At 34.7% G+C, this 21,527-nt stretch overlaps 1 protein-coding gene across 3 annotated transcripts in view; it reads left to right on the top strand.

Moving 5' to 3' along the window:
- Positions 1 to 21,527, top strand: part of Dph5 (diphthamide biosynthesis 5) — a 44,975-nt gene that overhangs the window by 10,421 nt on the left and 13,027 nt on the right. For all 3 annotated transcript variants that reach the window (XM_013143143.3, XM_003478967.5, XM_005007827.4), the window contains exon 4: positions 9,341 to 9,449. In XM_013143143.3, the coding sequence (XP_012998597.1) occupies positions 9,341 to 9,449 (109 nt within the window). The remainder of the gene's footprint in view (positions 1 to 9,340; positions 9,450 to 21,527) is intronic.

Genomic DNA, 21,527 nt, shown 5'->3' with positions numbered 1-21,527 from the left:
AGTTACATCTCCATGTAATTGGTGACATACATCATTCATAGTGTTTTTCATATACTATCTGAATACATTTTTTTAAACAGCTGTATACATCTATTCTTCTTTTAGATTTGTAGGTTAACTTTCACATAACTTTCACATTTTTATGTCCCTAGGTTCTTTGATACTACTTGACATATAGTTAGTAGTAGTTAGTATTAATCAAAGAATGTTGTGATGTTTCAACAAAGAAAGAAAGATCAGACATATTTTGAACTGATATTTACCATTCCACAGATAATTTTCATATGCTTACCTTGTGACAGAAACTCTTGCACACTCAATAATAAGACATTGGTTTACAATTTTTTTATTAGTGGGGAAGCCACTAATAAGCCACTAATAGTCAAAGAAAAAAATGAATTTTAATATAGGTAGGCTTATAAAGAGTTAAAAAAAGGAAATAATGCAACAAAAGTAATTTACACAGAGTCATAGGAAAGAGCCTTCCTATGGAGGTGATATTTAAACAAAGTGTGGCAATGTATGTAGATATTTGTCATTTACTGATTCCTGTTTGGACTTATAAGAGGTGCACTGTTCAGACTTATGACCTGCCAGTTGAACTTGAACCTTTTTTTTTTTTTTTACAGTTCTGTATGTTTTATTTATAGAACCTTAATATCTGTTTTGGTACAATACACCTTGTTTATACAGTACTGTAGTTATACATTCTACTGTATATTACAGTATATTACTGTACTGCATGTAAGAATTGTACAAATAAAAGCAAAGTCATTAAGTTGGAATTTCCTTTGATCATTTCTTTGTTGTGAATTTTGTAATGTACATACTCTATACATACTATATTCCTCATTTAGCAACCACCTCATTAAAGGCCTAGTCACAGAACTGGAACTGTACAAGTAATGTCTCTGTCTGTAATCTCAGTGCTCTGGAAGATGGTGATAGAAGAATCACATTTGAGCCCTCCTGAGTAACTTAGCGACGTGGCAGTATTCTGTCTCAAAGTAAAAAATAAACAAGGATTGGAGATGTAACTCAGTGTGTAGACCCTTTTATGCCTACTATTGCAAATTAATCAGCCAATCAGTGTGAAGAATGAAATGGGATAGGAAGATGGAGGAACATTCTAAGCAGAAGAAACAGACTGTGTCCAAGGGAATTCAGAGCAGCTGCTTAGTGAGTGAGGGGGAGAAAGGAATGTGAAAAGATGTTAGAGATAGGCATGAGCTGGATCATATAAACATTTGGAGTAATTTTTATTTGAAATAGAATAGTGACCCTCTGAAGAGTTTAACAAGAAAAAATCACAATCTAATTGACATTTCTGAAGGATCACTTCAAACGCTTGGATGACTAGATTTTAGAGAGACAACAGTGTATCTGATGGAAAAGAGAATAGAAGAGCCTGGGATGTACTTGGACAGAAGTATACTAGGATGGATCAGATAGAAACAAAAGGATAAAAATAAACCTGATTTCCAGGATTCTAGCTTAATAACTGAGTGGTTGATGGTGCCACTTCTTGAAATGATAAAAAGCAGTAGCAGACGAGATTGAGGGAAATAATTTGTTCTGGAAAACATCTTAAATTTGAGATGCCAGCCAGGCATCTGCTGCTGCTGCTGAAGTTCATTGAAGGGGTCATCGTGAAGGTATGGCTTTTGAAGTTATTAGTATGTAAATAGTATTTAAATACAAAAAAATGGGATAGAATCACCTTAGAAGAGTAGAAAAAGAAGAGGACCTAGGGTCAAGCCATAGAACTCTAGCATGTGATAGTCTAGCCACAGTTGGAGGAAAAGAAAAATGAGTATGTTGTCACAGAAGCTGAGAGACTATTTTTTTTTCTGATAGGTGAGTTGTACATAGAATACATACAGAATACTTAACAGCCAATGATAGGCAACCCAATTTAAACATAGGCAAAGGATTTGAATAGACATTTCTCTAAAGGAAATATACGTAAGCACTGTGGCAAATAAACACATGAAACATACATCATAAGCCATTATAGAAATGCAAATAAAAACCAAAGTAAGATATAACTATACCTTTATCAAACCCACTAGACTGTAACAGAAAACACAAATAAATATTGGCAAGATTATGAGGAAATTGGAACTCTTACATTGCCACTGAGAACATAAACTGGTACGGCAACATTGGGAAAACTGGCAATTTCTAAAAAGATTAAACATTGCCATGTGATCAGTAATTCCATTCCTAAGCATATATTTAGGAGAAATTAAAATATAGCTGCCACATAAAAACATGTATACAAATGTTTGTAACAGCATTATTCACAAAAGCTCCCAATTAGAAATAATTCAGTCTATCAGTCAATGAATCATATATCAAATATGATATATGCATATAATGGAATATTATTTGGCAATAAAAAGAATAAACCACTAATACATGGGCATGTCTTGAAACAGTGTGCTAAATAAAATTAGCCCCATGTTGTATGATTACATAGAATATCCAAAATAGGACAGTCTAAAGAGATAGAAAGTAGATAAATGGTTGCTTAAATCTAAAAAGGATGGATGTGACTGAGGTATGACTACCAATAATTTTTTTGGGAGGAAGAGGCTGATAATAAAAATAGTCTAACATTAGTGGTTGCTAAAAACAAAACTACACTGTACCCTTTAGATGAATCTAATGTAATCTGTTTGTATAATATTTATGCATTATTTCAGTATATTTAAAGTACCAGTCTTGTAAAAAAGGATAGCCTATGGACATTAACTGGAATGGAAAGGCAAAAAATGGAAATTTAACTCCCTCCCCTCTCTTCCTGCCTTCACATCACTTCGATCTATTTCCTAAAAGTCCAGAATAAAGATAAAAATATTTACAAAACACAATCAAGAAGAGACTTTTAAAAAGAGTGGCCAACTTTTATGCACTGCTGAGGAGTTAAATGTACAATGAAGATCAAAGAATGTATGTGAATTTAAAGGAGTGATATTTGCAATTTAGTAAGAGACAGCTTTATGGAAAGCTTAATACTTGACTTAGATATGAATAGGGTTCAGTGGGATGGAACTTGAGTTCTGGACAGAAGGAAGAAGGGAAGATTCCGTTGTAAATTAAAAATCCGAGGTGTACTATTTTTAATTTTTTTTTTTTTTTGTCTTTTTCCTTTTTATTGGTACCGGGGATCGAACTCACGACTGCCTGCTTGCAAGGCAGGCGCTTATGCCGCTAAGCTAAATCCCCAGCCTCCCTAGGTGTCCTATTACCTGCATAAAAATCTTCAGTGACTTTGCGGCCTTATATGTTTAAGTATCTACTTTTTCTCCAGCTACTATTTATAACTGCCATGCTAGAGCCAAATCATACACTTTTTAAAAAGATTTTTAAAGAATTATGTGCTTTAAAAAATTGCAGACCAGTGTAGCAGCTACATGAACTTTTTTAAAATTTATATTTTTAAAATTTGTACACACTTGTTATACATAATGATCACATTCACTGCAGGGAATATGTAACTGTACATAGCGTATCCTTTTTCTCCATTCCTCTCCCCTCCCTTCAACACTTTTTCCCTCCCCATTTATAAAAACAGTATTCCCAGTCTTTCTTTCCATTCTACCTTTTCCTTCATTCCTTCTCCCCACTCCTTATTCCCTTTCTTGTTGACTATTCCCATTTGGCAGTAGCTATTATACATTTTGGTCCTTATTTGCATTTTCAGTTTCTCACACCAGAAGAAAAAGTATGGTATTTAAACATGTGTCAAACAGCAAACTCACTGAGAGAGAAATTAGGGAAATGACACCCCTCACAATAGCTTGCAAAAAAAAAAAAAAAGAAGAAAGAAATAGGAATCAATCTAACAGGAAGTAAAAGATATATACATTGAAAATTACAGTACTCTGAAAAACATTGAAGAGAATATTAGAAAATGGAAAGTTACCACTTGTTCATGATAGGTAAAACCAACAGTAGGAAAAAGGACATACTTCCAAAACTGCTATACAGATTTACTGCAATCCTGATCAAAATATCACAGCATACCTCTCAGATCTAGAGAAACAATCCTGAAATTCATTTGGAAACAGAAAAGACCTAGAATAGCAAAGGCAATCCTGGGCAACAAAAGCAAGACGGCAGGTGTCACAACCCCTGATTTGAAATTATACTATAAAGCTATTGTGATAAAATCAGCATGGTACTTCAACAAAACAAAACAGCCAGATCTGAGGATCAGTGGACTAGCTTACTGTATCCAGACATAACTATAAAGACAGTCACCTAATCTTTGACAGAGGGGCCAAATATGTTCACTGGAAGAAAGATAACCTTTTTAATAAATGGTACTGGAAAAACTTAACTTTCCTCAGGCTTAAGACAAACTAGACCCATGTTTATTACCATGTATTAAACTAAAGTCAAAATGGATCAAAGATCTACATATTAAAATAGAAACACTAACTCTACAGGAAGAGAAAGTAGGTAGAAATTTTGAAGTAGGCAGAGAGTTCATGGAAAAAAAACCCAAACTGCATGGGAAGTGCTTCAAAGAATCAAAAACTGGTGTCTCATTTTATTATAAAATTTTTGCACATCAGGGGCTGGGGATTTAGCTCAGCGGCATAAGCACCTGCCTTGCAAAGCAAGCGCTCGTGAGTTCGATCCCCGGTACCGATACAAATGAAAAAGACAAAAAAAAATAAAATAAAATTTTTGCACATCAAAAGAAACCACCAACAGAATGAAAAGAAACCCATAGATTGGGAAAATATTTTAGCCAATTTTTCCTCAAACAAAGAGCTTCTATCTAGAACATATAAAGAACTGAAAAAAATCAGCCCCCCCCTTTAAAAGACTGAATCAAAAAATGGGCATTTGAGATGCATAACCTTGTGCTCACTTTGTCTCTGTCACACACACACACACACAAAAAAAAATTAGCTAAGATAGTTATACTACTAATTTAGTTCACTGAAGAACAGTTTGCTTGTATTGTTTGATCAAGTTTGTTTTGCATTGCCTATATTTTGTAATCTGAGCAACTGCTTTGATGATAATAGTATGCAATATATTACTCATTGTTAATTTCTTATTCTGTTAAGAAATTCTGAAAAAAATAAACATTTGTCTGCACATAGGTAAATAGTGCATATCCCTCTGGTATGAGAAACTGAAATGTAGATGAGAACATAAATACACAATAGATATTCCAATATAGGAAGAACTGTTCAAAAGGAAAGGGGAAATAGTGAGGAAGAAAGGGAAAGAAAAATGAGAAAAGAAGGATAAAATAAAAACTGAGCTTTGTGAACAAGAAGAGGATTTAAAAAGAGGAAAGGGGTCAGGAGGTTCAGGCAGGAGAATCATTGCAAGTTCAAGAGCAGCTTGGGCTACAAAGTGAGCACAAGGTTAGCCTGGACTGCATAGGGAGATCCTGTCTCAGACAAAAACTGGGGAGAGCGGGCAGTGTGAATGGGAAAGGAAAAACAAAAACGAACCAGGAATTCAGCAGTGATTCTACCTGGATCTAAGCTTTTTCTTTATTGTTATTTTTTTTCTTTTTTTTATTATAGTATTTCTTCAATTTTATTGACTGATACTGGTTTATTCAGAGTTTTTATATCTTGAATAAGCTTTCATAGTTGATTTCATGTGGAGGAATCTTTCCATTTCTTCTGAATTTTCGATCTTTCTGGAGTAAAGTAGGTACAAATGATCTGGATTTCTGTAGTATCTATTGTGATTTCGCCCTTTTCATTCCTGATTGAATGGATTTCTGTCTTTTCTTGGCTTCTTTTGATAAGATTGGCTAAGGATTTGTGTTTGTGGGGTTTTTTTTTTAATTATTTAAAAGGAAAAAGAGAAGAAACAAAACAGTGTAAGGGTACAAGCAATACAGAACTACAAAAAAAAAAAAAACAGTTAGAAATCACCAGTTAATAGATTACACATTATCATCTTAGAGATAGTTGCTCAAGTCACAGGATCAAAGCATACAAAGTGGACATTCAAACAGTGAGACTGCAAACAGTTGTGTTCAATGATCCAACCAAAAACATTAATATGATCATCTATTTAACATCACTAAACACACTTGCAGTTGTAACCTTTAGAGTGATTTTTTTCCCTCTCTTTTTTACAACAAAATTTATGCATTTTGGGTTTTATTACTCCATAGTTCTTATTATTTTTTTTTTTTGGAAGAGAATAAAGTCAAATATGGCAAAACAAAGCTGTCAGTCAAAACCAAGGACAGACATAGTACATGATGTAAAAACAGAGTACAAGGTTATCAACAATCATTACCATAATGCCTCTTGCTTCCTTAAAAAGAATTGTCTATCTCATTAGTTATTACAAAGTTGAACAAAACAGTAGAGAACAAGACCAATAAAATCTAAACCTTGTAAACATTACAGGACTTCCAAAGGAAATAATAGTCAAACCAGAATGGGCATCATAGTGAATCTTATTGCCTTCAAAGTAGTTGCCTATACCCTCAAACTTGATACTATCATACAGATCGGAACAGAGTCTAATCAGTCAAAACAAGATAGTGGGAGTATTACAGGACTTCAAGTGAAGTTAATAGGAAATAAAAAAAAAATTACTATAATATATCCTGCTAATTTTTTTGATTTTTTCCCCTTAATTAAAAAATCATAAAAAAATAACTAAATAATTTTTTTAATGAATAAGGGAGAGATTGAGATAAAAGAGGACATAACAACATAACAATGCAGGTCAAAGCATGACAGTTTCAGCAACCTAGTGCTTCACCACCAAATAATCCGACTTAATAGTAGTTACCATAGTGTCTTTTTCCTTGAAATATTTGAATATAATGTCATATACTATAGCATCAAACATATCAAGTCTGTGTAAAACCATTCAAGTGGATGAAAGCATTGTAGGGTATTTAGAACCAGCTAAAAGAAAACGAGCAATGGTTTCTATATTATCTCTTTGCCTATAACAATTTTTGTTTATACTGTCACATATAATAAAATCCAGCAAGATACATCATGATAAAACCAATGGAGACAGAAGAGCTATAGTCTGGTGGGGCTTCAAGACAAGATGATAGTAAAACAGCACTAGCTATTATGATGACTTGTTCGAGATAGCTGTTCATCACAGGCCATAATATCAAGCAGCCCAGAATAAAGCCATTCCAATTAATAAGTGAAAACTTTGTAAGGCTTCAAGGCCACATAATGGGGAATCATGATTACCACATACTTTTATATATTTGAATCATTTCTTACATTAGGAAAACTATTCGGTATTCACACATGCGAGATTGATTTATTTCACTTATGAATATGGTCTCAAGCTGCACCCATTTATTGATAAATATCTCAATGTGATCCTTCTTTATAGCTGAGTTAGTACTCCATTGTATAGAAATACCACAACTTTTTATCCATTCCTCAGTTGATGGACACTTGGGTTGTTTCCAAGATCTGACGATTACAAATTATGCTGCTATAAACATAGGTGCACATATATCACTGTGGTATGATGCTTTCAGTTCTTCTGGGAATACGTCTAGAAATGGAATAGCTGGAACAAATGGGACTTCCAATCCCAGCTTTTTGAGAAATCTCCAGACTGACCTCCGCAAAGGTTGTACCAGTCTACACTCCCACCAACAGTGTAGGAGAGTTCCTTTTTCCCCACAGCCTCTCCAGCATTTATTGTTGTTGGTTTTCTTGATCCTGGCCATTCTTTCAGGAGTGAGATGGAATCTCAGTGTGGTTTTAATTTACATTTCTCTAATGACCATGTGTGTGTTTTATTTAATCTTTCAAAAAATCTCTACTCCGATTGATTCATTGATTCTTTGTATTGCTTTCTTAGTGTCAATTACATTCATTTCTGCTTGGATTTTCATAATTTCCTTTTATGAGCTTTGGGTTTAAGTTGCTCTTCTTTGTAGAACTTTGAGGTTCAGCATTAGGTTATTTACTTGAGCTTCCTCTGTTTTTTCTCATATGAGAATTTGCTTCCATTTAATTCTCTCATAGGAGTGCTTTCACTGCATCCCATAAGTTCAGATATGTTATATCAGCATTAGTGTTTAATTGTAGAAATTTTATCAAGAGAGAAAAAGCCTTTACTGATGGACCTTTAAGCATTACAGAGTTATATCTCACTGTATTCATAATTTAGGTATATTCTCTTTGTACTCCAACCTACCTAATTATAGTTGTGAAATTTATGTCAAGAAAGGAAAGGTAATAAAAGAAGCAGCAAAAGATAATAGAATGTTTATATACACGTGCTAATTATATACAGTATCCAAACTGAAAACAAATACAAATAAAATGACTGCTAGACAGAGGTAAATTCAGATTGGAATTGTATCAGACAGAATTCTAATATAAAAACTGAAAGACTATTAGCCTATAAAAACGTTCTGTGTGTTTTGCCTTATATTTCAATATGCAAAAGCAAAGCCTTCAAAATAGGATAGAAATTTTAAAAATTGGGTCTATTTGTGTCATAATATAAAACTCTAAAGCAGTAATTTTAAGAATTTAAAGGGTGTCACTTAAATGGAAGCTAAAAGTTGATCTCAGAGAAGTACAGAATAGAATAGTGATTACAAGAGCCTGGGAGGGTATAGGGGAGGGATATAGAGTGAGAATGGATAAGGATAAAGGGGTGCAGCTGAGGAGAAGAAATTACTTATAATGTTCTATAGCACAGTAGAACAGATATTTTTGACAATATTGGACGTTTAAAAATACATAGTAAAGGGATTTTTAAATATTTCCAACATAAATTATAAATTTCAGAGGTAAGAGATGTGCCATTTTCTTTGATCATTATATGTTGTATACCCATATTGAAATACCACATAATATAAATATATACAATTAGAAATTAAGCAAATGAATTTCAGGGGTCTCTGAGACAAGGAGTGCAAGAATCACTGGTCAAGTGTTAAATTGATGAGTGCAGAGTTTATAGTTGACAGATGTGTTTTACAGGTATTAACAGGCCAACAAAAAAGTATGTATGTAGCTGTGTTTTAATTGCAGTTCAGCCTTGTGAAGGACACGTGTAGGTTGAGGTTGCTAACAACCCCAGTAAAGAGTGGGAGTACGGTTCAGCAAGAGAATGGTTGTCCAGTATGGGCAAGATCCTAGACTTGATCCCTAGCACCAAATAACTAAATAAACAAACACAAATAATAAGCATACAAGCTGAGTTAAAAACCTTAGGCAGACTCCTAGCATAATTTAAGGAAAAGAAGTTGACTGACTTGACTTGTAAAATAGGGTAACTTTGTTGGTTTATGGATTAGTACCATGTTTAAATCCAACCTGATTTCTCACTGCAGGGCTACAACACACAGTGATCTTATTCTGAGAGCGACAAAGCTGGGAATTCCTTATCGAGTTATTCACAATGCCTCCATAATGAATGCTGTAGGCTGCTGTGGTTTACAGGTAATGTTACAAAGGGAGGACTTTTTAAATGGAATTAAGCAAAACTTAGTTTTTTACAAATTGCTACAGATTTTAATTGTATTTCATGAATTATAAAATATACTAATATTTGATAGTATACTATATAATATGTACTGAAATTTTTATGTCAAAGCTTTCTATACCTTGGATATTTTCTTCCTTTTCTTGGAATGGGCCATTTATGTTTACCTTGAGAAGAGTTTTAATTTTGTATCCAACTTGTACATAGAAAGGAAACTTTAGTATAAACTAACTGTATTGGGTAAATACTCCTATGCCTTTTAATATTCTTTCAAATGACTTAATAGCATTCTTGAGACCCATCTTTTTCCAAACAGTACTTTTCTGTAGCATAGACAACATTGTGATTCTTCATTTTTTAAAAGAGAATAAAACCAAACAAAATGAAACAGATTAAGACCAATCAAAACAAAACAGTGAAAGTAATACAGGACTTCAATACAGGATAATAGGAAATCAATAGTGGCTACCATACTGCCTCTTGTTATCTTCAAAATTGCTGCCCATACCATCAGACATAATAAAATCAAACAAAATAGAACAGAATAAAACCAATCAAAACAAATGTAGCAAAAGACAATAGAACACTATTGTATTTCAAAAACAAGACAGAAGAAAATCCCTATACTTGCTATATTGTTGTGCTCTAAATAGAAGCTTAGACTGCTGGCTTTAGGCCTGCAAAGTCAATCAAACAATATAAGCATTAAGTCATTTTTGTACCTCAGTTACCATCAACTCAGTCTATGATATTCTAACTCAGCCAGCTGCTTATTGGATGAGGAGAACTCCACTCTTCTTGTTTCCTATCTCATGTACCAGCAGGCTCACAGGAAAAGCACTTTCTATTTCTTCTCCCAACCACAGTTACCACTGGTTCATGGAAAGGGCTCATCCTATTTCCAATGCTACATTTCTTAAAGGATTCAGTGAAAGTATAAAAAATCGGTGGTATTAGGCTTTTAAACCAGCTTTACAGTTGTTGATGTTGTAAAGTTATTTTTAACTTCAATAATGTTGGTTCATAAGAGTTAGGTTGCTCCTCAGCTATTTCTAAGATTTTATTCTAAGCTGCTAATACTCAATTTTCAAACTTAATATTTGTGTTGTAATGTTCACATTTAATAATCTGTAACAGCATGACCAACAGTGGTTTATAAGACTTCACTGACTATTAAGACATGTTCCTATTTCAGATATGTTTCATTAGTTGTGTTGGAAAAATAATGTGTATTTTAGAGTCTGAAAAGTAAGATATTTCCCAGTGTATTTTCCTAAAATGCATAATTTAAGGATAGATCTTCATGACCAGTCATGGTGTTATATTGAGGATTGAAGCCATTGCCTTGAGCTGTGAGGCAAGTGTTCTACCACTGAGCCACATTTCTTGTCTCTATGATCAGGCATGGTGTTATACATGTATTATCCTGGCACTCAAAAGGCTGAGGTTGGAGGATTGCCATGAGTTCAAGGCCAGCCTGGGCTGTGTAGAAATTACTCAGCAAGAATTGTCTCAAAATACACACACACACACACACACACTATATTTATAGACACAAATGTGTTAGCATCATACATCAGTGCTAGGTAGAAAAGTCTATGGAATTTTGCCCTTTTTTTAAAAAAATGCACACTTAAACAATTACTGCCAATTTAAGTAATTTTCTGATGGTTTACAGATCTTTTAAAAAGATCAGGTGAATGTTCCTTTAGGACCCTAAAATGTTAGTTTACAAAGAGTGCTGGGGAAAGACAAAAGTGCTCCCAAAGTCATTCAGGAGGTAGTGCAAAAATAGTGTTAAAATTCTTGATTCCTTCTCCAGTACTCTTCCTTTTAGACAATGCTACTTTTTAAGGATTGATTATTGCTAAAAGAAAAGGAAAAAAAAAAAAAACCCTAGAATAATAAATTATGTAATACAAAACATATGCAGCTTAAATTAATTAAACCTTTTTATAATCTTGGTTTTAATTTTATGCCTTGTAAGCAAACTAGCCCTTTCTCCGGCATATTTTGCTTTAAACTACCATAAATATTTTCATTTAAAGTTATTTTTGCTTTTCCCAACAAGCAGATAAATATACAACAACCCATGTAAAACTATGGTATTAGATTAGCTAGAACTAACTCTGTATGTTGTTGTCCTACTTCTGATCTTCTGTACTGATAGAAAAGTAGTTGTTCTGATATTTAAAAAGAATGATGATGTTTAAGAAGGAATTTACTATGAGATTTGGCAGTTTCCATAAAAGAACCCTATGATCATATCCATGTTAAATAAAGTATTTTTATAGTATTTTAAATTTCTCACCATTGTATATGGAAATCCTCCATGCAGCCACAAACTATTTTCCTCTCACCTTGGTTTTATTATCTAATCTAGATGTGAAATGATTTACTACTTGTGTGAAAAACAGGAAGTGACTTCTAAGATCTGTTTTATGTACTAATGAAATGTTTATGAAGGTATATTTCTTACACTAACCAAATTATTCATATCCCAAGAAAACTAATTATTGATTCTTTTTGTACAGTTTGTTAGTATAAAGGACATTAAAAATCATTACAGTTGTCTCTGAATAGGTATGTGACTTGGCTGCAAGACCTGTATTGATAATCTGTAGATGCTCAAATCCCTTGTATAAAACACATGAAATTGGAACCCTGGATACAGAAGTCAACTGTGTATGCATGGCACATTTTAAAATAAATCTATAGATTATTGCATAATACAAAAACTTAGGCAAAGTTCCCTTCCTTATAATAGCCAGCCTTCTTATTATTACTATTTGGATTAGTGTTTATGAAAGGAAACCTGATTGAGAGGTTTTCAGGCTTTATATTCATCAAAATCTCAACTAAGTAACCTTTATCCTCAGATTTTTTGATATAGTAGGGTTAAGATGGGTTCTGAGACATTATTTTTATTTATTTATTTACTGATTTCTTTATTTTGAGGCAAGATCTCACTGTGCAGTCCTGGCCTTGAATCTCTTGGCCCAGGCTCTTAAGTGGTGGCATTGTAGGTGTGCACTGCCACACTCATTTGAACATTTATATTTCTAACATGCTCAGGGATACTGTAGCTGTTGATACAGGTGCTTTGAATTGAGAACCTAAACAAATAAAAACTTAGAACTGTATTATCTTTGTTTTAGCACAATAGGATTGAAAGAATATATTTTAGTTCCCAGAAATAGATTTGCCAAATGTAGAATGGAAACATTACCTAGTCATGTTGCCTGCTTAATGTTTTAAAAAGGGAAGTAGCCATCTCTTTTTAAAAGAGATTATTTGTGCTTTCAGAAATAGGCAAAGTGTTGAACAGAGATACCACTTTGAATCTTGAGATAGACCTGAACAATACATACTTTCCATCATCTTTGCCTCACATTAAAGGGTAGCAGTATGCAATTCCTAACTTTAGTATAAGTTTTTAAACTTAACAACCCTTTTGAACTATCTTTGTTAATTTCTTTGTTCTGAGACAGGGTCTTGGTCTGTAACTCATGTCAGCCTTGAATTCATTAAGTAGCTCAGGCTAGCCTCAAACTCACAGTGATCCACTGCCGCAGTCTCTTTAGTGATGGGATTATAGATGGGAAACACAATGCCCAGCTTGTTTTTGTTATTTTTAAAGGAACAACATGAAGAATTCAGAATCAACCATTCCATATTAATGATTAACTTTGTAGTGTATTAGCCAGCAGAAGATTCTTGTTGGTTTTAATATTGGTTAGTAGTTGGATAACTATTTAACATCTCTCTCTCCTGTCTCCCCCCATATATAGATATAGATAGGTATATCTATATACAGATATAGTTGGTATATATAGTTATATCTATATAAAGATACATAGAGTTGGTACAGTTTATATATTCCATTCATAAGCATGCCATAAAATAAAATTCCCTACCACAAACCCAATATTCCTAATGAAAAAATTCCTTGTGAAATGTAAAGTATTATTAGAGGCTTCCAAATTAGATATCTTTAAGGAAAATGGTGATTGATTCATCCAGTGAATACTATTTGTTTGCTTATTAAGTACATTTGGATGTACAAGAAGTACCTACTTCTTGTTTGCTTATTAAGTACATTTGGATGTTTGATAAATTCAACCAATAAGAACCATATTCTTAAGGAGCTTGTATTTGATCAGAGGAAGAGGCAATATCAGCAACCAAAAACAAAAACAAAACCCAAAGGCATAAGAAATTCAAGTAGTCTGATACACTAGAGATTATCATGGTTGAGACCTATAATGTCCCCCCAGAAATCTCACGTTTAAATGGTGATTGGATCATTAAGTACTTGCTCATCAGTAGATTCATGGATGGGTTTAATAGTAAATGTGCTTTTAGGAAGTAGAGCCTGTTTGGAGATGGGTCACTGAGAGTATGATCTGCAATGTTTCATCCTTGTCTTGAAGTCTTTCCTTCTTCCCCTGTGCTTCCTGACCACCATGACCTGAGCAGGTTTCCTCCCTCCACACCCTTTCACCATATCCACTTTGGCCTTCGAGCCTGTAGACCACAGACCGAACCCACTGAAACTGACAGCCAAAATGAGCCTTTCTTCTTTTAAGATATTTTTGTCAGGTGTTTTTGTCTTCGTGATAGAAGGCTAATAAAGTGACTTAAATCACTGTCACAATCAGGGGTGAAGATACTTTAAGAAGGTGATGTCTAAGGTTATGTAAGTACTGAGAAGGAACTTGCATATTCCAGTCAGAGGGAATAGTACAAAGGCCTGTGGTGGAGATGAACTGGACTTGCTAACGAGACCAAAGAGTGAAGGGAAGAAGTTGGATAGGTCAGTGTCAACTGGATAAATAGAGTATTTACTCTAATATTAGGAGTTCAGCTTTTATTCTAAGTGACATAGATTGCCATTGCAGAGTTTTAAGCAGTAGAAATATTTGTCTTGGTAACTGTTTTTAAAAGATTTTGTGACTGGTGTATGTAAGTTGAATTGCTGCCAAGCAAGACTGAAACTGAGGAAATAAACAGGAAGCTATTGCAGTCATTTTGAGGAGAGAAAATGGTGGCTTTTTTGCATAGAGAGATTATATTGTATGTTTTCTTTTTGGTACCAGGGATTGAACTCATAACCTGAGCTTGCCAGGCAGGCTCTTACACCACTAAGCTAAAATCCCCAGCAGAGAGATTATATTGTAAAAAAATCAAAGACGTGGACCTGTAAGAGGAGTTTCTTTTAAGTGGATTGAGATTTGGAGAGATGCAGACAGCCATTTTTGTCTTCCTGGTAATCCTAGAAAAACAGATGGACTCTGAATACTATTAGGCCTTTACCTGAAATCTCTACTATCACAGTTATGGATTTTTCCTCTAAAGACTTTTCTGTGGGTCTGAACTATTGTGTTTCAATTGTTCAGTTGCATTCTCATTTTGGTTGGTTTATTAACTTGATGTTCATCATAGTTGTCTTCGGTCACCGAGAACCCAGTCTTCTTGTTCTTACAGGACTGTGATTAATCATAGATGTGATTATATAGAAGAGTTTGATTAGGTTTATTTTATAACTACAGTCTGAAGTACATGGATGTTTCCCTGAATCTCTCCTTTTTCTTGTGAAAAGTTAGCAAATCTATACAGACAGAACATAATAAATGGTTACCTAGTGCTGTACATCAGAAATGTTAAGTGCCAGTGGACTTGGAGTGATGCAAATGTTTTTTTATAACTAAGTACGGTGATTGTTGACACAGCTTAGTAAAGTTATAAAGATGAAGCTTATACACTTGAAACAGGTGAACAATATGATGTTTAACTTAATAAAGTGTTTAAAAATGAGTTATGAGAAATTTTCAACACGTGCAAAAGACCATAGTGTTTCCAACAGAGAGAAAGGCACCGTAATGGAATGAGTCATAGAAACACTTGGGGAATCTGAAAACTGTTATACATGCACATACACATGTGCGTACATATACACATACATGAATACCCATGGATACAAATCACAGAAACCTTGAGTATCGGGAGCTGGGGATTTAGCTTAGTGGCATAAGCTCCTGCCTTGCAAGCAGGCAGTCATGAGTTCGATCTCCGGTACCAATAAAAAGGAAAAAGACAAAAAAAAGAAACCTTGAGTAGCTATACTAATTAACATAAGACCTATGTAACTCATATATATGTTGGATAAACAGTGACTACAAATTGAGTACAATGGTCAGGGAAAAATTACAATGAAAGAGGTTTAGAATTTCACTACAGAATTAAAGGTTTTATTTTTGACCAAGCAATACCTTGAGAGTCATCTAATTTCTCTGGTTAATAGGTTCCTTAATACCAGCATGAATCCCCAGTGATACGGGCATGATGGTCCCATCAGGCCCTGTACCACTAGTGGTACAAGTGGATTTGATCATTTTTATCAGTCTTTTTACTAACAAAATTAATTAAAACCACACAGTATAAGAGTCATGTATGTACCACTGTTGGTTCAAGCCTCCCAACAGCAAGACATGGATTACAGCCCCATCATGAATGTGTTAGTTATGAGGGAGTGGAGTGTAGATAGGGAGGGAGATTAGCTAAGATCTCTGGTTTTCTAACTGTGCCATGATATATGATGATGCAGATAATCAGTTACATATGCAGATATGCAGTTACATAACACTGAAGTTGTGAGTCCTTGAAGAACCCATCATTATCCTTAATTCTGTTGAAATGATATTTTACTTAAGTCCATTGAGAAAAGAGATTTGACAGTAAAAAGCATGAAAATTACTAAACTGTGTAAGTTCAAATATCCTATAAATTTGAAATCCAAAATGCTCACCTATTGCCCAGCTTTTGGCAAAAGTTAACTTGACAAAGATAAGTGAGGCATTCAAATTTTCATTGGTAAATTTATGATTTTCCACAATTAACATTGTTTACTCCAGAACAGTCTGGTCCTGGTGTATAAGAACTTACCCTGTTATGGTTTTGATCTGAAGCCTGGAAGGTGCTTGGATCGAGGTTGCTGCACACATCACTGGATTAGTTCACTGATAAGTTCATAGCTGACTTGTGTTAGTAGGTGGGGCCGTGTTAGTGGTAGGTTACTGGGGGCATAATCTAAAGGGTGTATCTTCCTTTCCAGCTCCTCCCTTCTCTGCTTCCTGTTAGAAGGCCACTGTGGATTGAACATCCTTTCGGCTGCTGTGCCCTTTGCCTCTTTCTGTCTTGGAGCCAACAGCCCATCGGCCAAAACCATAAGCCAAAATAAACTTCTCTTTTAAATTGTAGATGTTGGGTATTTTATTGTAGCAATGGAAAAATGGTGAAGACACGCACCAGGGTGCCAAGAGATAAAGAAAAAGAGGCAGAAAGTTACAGGATAGCACAAAGTATAATTTATTGGCTGAATTAATGGCAAATGTGTGATCTTGGGCACTGGCAAAACCAGGTGGATCCCTATGATTTGGGTCAGAAGATAGATGCTTATATGGTGGTCATGATAAAAAGGACTTTATCCAAACTGTAATACAACTGGTTTGGGTAAAGTTAATATTAAAGAATCAGCTACATTCTTGGCACCAGAGTCTGGTGGTAAAGTTTCATATGCCACTCATGGTTTTGTTTGTCTGTAGTATCTTGAAAACCTATATAGGAAAAACCAACCAGGTTACTCAGCAGCAGTCATGGCAGTGGCTACTCAAGATGGCTGCAGTTGTGTAAGCCTGAACTCATACATTACTTGTAAGCATATATATTATAAAATCAGCTGATACAAAATTCCTCAGTAGCAGTATTTATAGCATCAGTGTTCTGTATTTTGAATATTAGCCTAATGAAAGGATTTACTTACTGAAAGCCAAGGAAGTTTGTTGTGTTTAGATATTCATATCATGAAAATTAGTGAGTTGGCCATGATGGCACATGCCTGTAATCCCAACACTTGGGAGACTGACCAGAGAGGATTGCTATGCATTTGAGGCTAGCCTGGGTTATGTAGTGAGTTTAAAACCATCTGTATTGCACAGCATGACCCTGTCTTAAAAAATAAATTGCTGAGTAAATCAATAATCTATCTTAATATATCATGGATTTTTCTCAATATGCAAACAAAGGAAGAATAAAGTCCTTTTATTGAATCTTTGACTAACATTTTGTAGAAGCACTTAGCAACTCACTCATGCAGAATTGGAATTACTTCCATTTAGCATTGTTCTGGATTTGGAAAGTGTTTTAAGCTGGATATTCTGGCACATACTGGGAGGCTGAGGCAGGGGAATTACAAGTTCAAGCCCAGCATGGGCAATTTAGGGTCTTCCCAAGACCCTCGCTCAAAATCAAAATTGAAAGGAAAAAAACCTCTTGGAGTTGTGGCTCAGTGTGAAGGCCCTAGGTTTAATTCTCAGTACTCAGAAAGAAGGAAGAAGGAAGGAAAGAAAAAAAGAAATGAGAGAGAGAGGGGAGGGAGGGAGGGAAGAAGGAGGAAACTTTAAAAATGACAATTTTTTCTCACTAAAAATAACTTACATACACATCAAAACTAGAAAAAGTAGTACGAAGAAAATAAAAAGCAGCCAGTCCATGACCTAGAGCCATGATGGTGACTACTTTAGAGCATTCAGTGTTACAAACAGCCTGCTGTGACACGCATGCCATAGGGTCACCACCACTGTCCTAGAACCTGCCTTCAGTGTTTTGGTATATTTTCTTTCAGTCTTTTTATTCAAGTCAATAACTTGGACTTGTGGAAAATTGCAGATTTTGAAGTAATTGCTTTGTACAGTATTATCTGTTTTCAAGTCTTCCTTCCTCTCTCTCCCTTCTTCCTTTTCCTCTATCCCCCCGAGCCCATGGGGGGATTGAATTTAGAGCCCCACACAGTAGGCAGATGCTCTACCACTGGGCTGCATACCACCCCTCTACATTTATTATTTTTATTAATCATTTGTGTGATAGAGTATACTGATTCTTCGCAAACATGTACTAACTGAAGTGGTTTTGAGGTATTTTAGAGGACAGATAAATTAGTCTGTTAAACTGGGTAGCAGTGATTTCTGGATAAAAACTTTTTAGCAGTTGTGGTTGCCTTCTGTGCTAAAGGTTGTATAACTTTTTCTTTCTTTTTTTTTTTTAACTTTATCGTCATTATGAAATACTTCCACTTTCTCTGGCAATTGTACGAGTGACCTTGAGTATTGCCATATGTTCTTTGGTTTATATAGTGCACATCTGCTTTTGGAAAATGTATATTACTTTCAAAAACTAGCAACTCATTTCCTTTTTTTTTCTCATAACATAGCACTCTTTGTAACAATCATCAATTTTGACCTTATGGTGGTTTGTCTTAGTTTTCTTGTTTCTGAGACAAAATACCTGCCATCCAAAGTTAAAGGAGAAAAGCTGTATTTTGCCTCACAGTTTGGAGAGGTTTCAATCCACAGTCTGCTGGCTCAAAGGCAGAGTGGCATGGCAAAGAGCATCACATAGGAGAAACAGTTCATGGCAGGAAGAAGCGGGCAAAAGCAGCAAGCAACAAACAGTGAACCTCTTTCTGTTCCTTATGGCCTATCCAGGGGCCCAACCCTGAGGGCCGGCTGCAGTCACACCTAATGTGGGACACCTTCAATGTGAGCATTGCACCGTGAGTCAATCCCAACATCACACACTTGATATCCAGCAACCTCTGAAAGGCCGCATCAGGGACCACATGAGGCTTTGAGGGGGCATCTAGACACAAACCATAAAGTGGTTCTTACTGTTAGTTTCCAAAAGCATCACTTGGTTTCTTTGTTATCCTGGGTTAATACAAAGAATACTAACCTGGCAATAAAGACATCACAGATCTATATGGTTCTATATTCTTAGAAGACTGTACCTAAGCTGTTTTCTGTTAAACTGTTTTCTTGTAAGAACTGTCTTTGACTACCTGCTAAGTTATTGGCATACTGAAAATGTTTTTCCTTTCTTTCCATTTCCACTTACTACTGCTCAGATCATTATTTTAACAGCACTGGTAGCAACATCCTTTTCCAGGTCATAGTTTTCTTTTTAAATTATATATCTGATTGTACCATTTTTCTACTCAGACAACTGTGGTAAGTGCCTGCCTGTATATAATGTATAGTTTCATGTGTGCTTTTATGTTTATAGAAACTGTTTGGTTTATGCATTTTTATATCATCCCTTGCACTTATCACAGTGCTGGGCATATAGTCACCATGTAACATATGTGTCCTAAGTTGAATTGTTTATTTTCATCCTCCTCCTCATCAGACCTTTCTTTGGAATTATGTTTCAAATTATAATTTTTTCATATAATTCACTCATTTATATATAAGAACTAAGTTTTGTAGTTGTTCTAGGTACACAGTGATACTCAACTTTAAGCCTAGATTCTTCGTGTATAGCCATACTCATAGTCTTTTCTTTGTGTCACCAAAAGTCAGTGTTACATTTGTATTAAGCAGAATTTATGTGGGGATAAAAGCAACAATAAAACAAAGACCCATATTCTATATAGAGGAGAAAATTAGTTACTCTCAGTTGTTTGGTTTTGTGGTGCATGTTTTGCCAATTCTGCTGGCTTGGTTTTTCCTCATCCCTCAGGGATGTAATTGATTTAAAATATACATATTGCCAAGCATGGTGGTGCACACCTGTAATCCCAGCAGCTGGGAGGCTGAGGCAGGAGGATCTCTGGGACTTGGAGACTGGCCTGGGCTACAAAGTGAGTTCAAGGCCAGCCTGAACTGCATAATAAAACCTTGTCTCAAAATGAAAAAAAATGTGTGTGTGTGAAATATATGTAAACCTACTAGATTTCTTTAAAAGTTAAAGTTTTCTAATTTTTCCACGTATATCTTAATTTAACAGATTTTAAGTTTAAAAACCATAGAAAATATTTTTATTTGTAACACAAATAACAAAAGCGTTAAAGCCTAATTATAAAATAGAGACTTAGAAAGCATCTGAAAGAAAGGAAATATTAGTGGAGGGAGATGTTAGGAGACTATTAAGCTATCAAGGTCTATCAAGGAGGCAAGCAAGATAGCAGGGATGAAATGCGTTGTCAGCTTCTGTTATACCTGCGGTTAGCAGGGACTGGCACTGAGAAAAGTGTCAGGAGTTAGAAGCGCACATGAGCGGCAAGTCAGGTGTATTTGCTATTTCTAGATAATTGCTTAGTGCCATTCTCTTACTTAGTTTATATTTTCTTATTCTTCCCCTATGCACAACTTCTTTGTAAATCTTAACTGTCCTTTAATTAAGATCAAGGTCATAATGTTGTCTTTTCAGAAGTCACCGTAAGATGGTCCTTTAGTGAAGGCAATGCTGACTCTCATAATTTAATAATTATTATTTACAATTAGTATTAGTTTTTCTTGTGTACTTTCTCACTCTAACTGGTTAATGTCTTTATTTGTAATGAATGTATGATTTTGAGTTGGGAGTTTTTTGCTTTATTGGTTTTTTTTCTTTACTAGATAATACTTAAGCTAAATGTGAAGTTAGATAAACTACTTTATAAGTTACTTCAAGTTAAAATTTAAAAAGGCCTGTCTCTACCTATTGTTTCTTGGGAAACAGCTGATTTTATGGTCTTTAAATTTCCAACAATAATGTTTTAGAGAAATAGTTGTATCAGAAAGGCTTACATTAGAGGACACCTCAATATTTAGGCTTCTGCAATCTCAATTCTCATTACTGTACAGTTTTCCTCTAGTTTCTTTTTATAGATTACTGGTAAGCATTTTGATTGTGAAACACAAGGAACTGGTCCTTCTGTTCCTTGAAGTTCTGCACTGACATGTAAAGGATGAAACTGTTGGCATAATGTTCTAGAACTCATTGAAGCAGTTCGTACCATACTCACAGAAGTGGTTACAGTTTATAAGTCAGAGCCCTAGAAAGCAGTGCTTATGTGAGATTTTCCTTAATTTCCTAAATTAAATAATTCAAAAGGTGCTTTTTCACAGAGTGCTTCAGTTAGTGCTTCCATGTGACTTACATCACAATTTAAAGTGTTTATGTGTAATTGCATATATAATTTTAATAGTTTTTTTTTT

The sequence above is a fragment of the Cavia porcellus genome, unplaced genomic scaffold, assembly GCF_034190915.1.
Source record: "Cavia porcellus strain 051 isolate PalLab524CR breed Dunkin Hartley unplaced genomic scaffold, mCavPor4.1 scaffold_1, whole genome shotgun sequence".
Classification (NCBI taxonomy): Eukaryota; Metazoa; Chordata; class Mammalia; order Rodentia; family Caviidae; genus Cavia; species Cavia porcellus.
The sequence above is the reverse complement of the archived record's forward strand: the minus strand, read 5'-3'. Positions and strand labels throughout refer to the sequence as shown.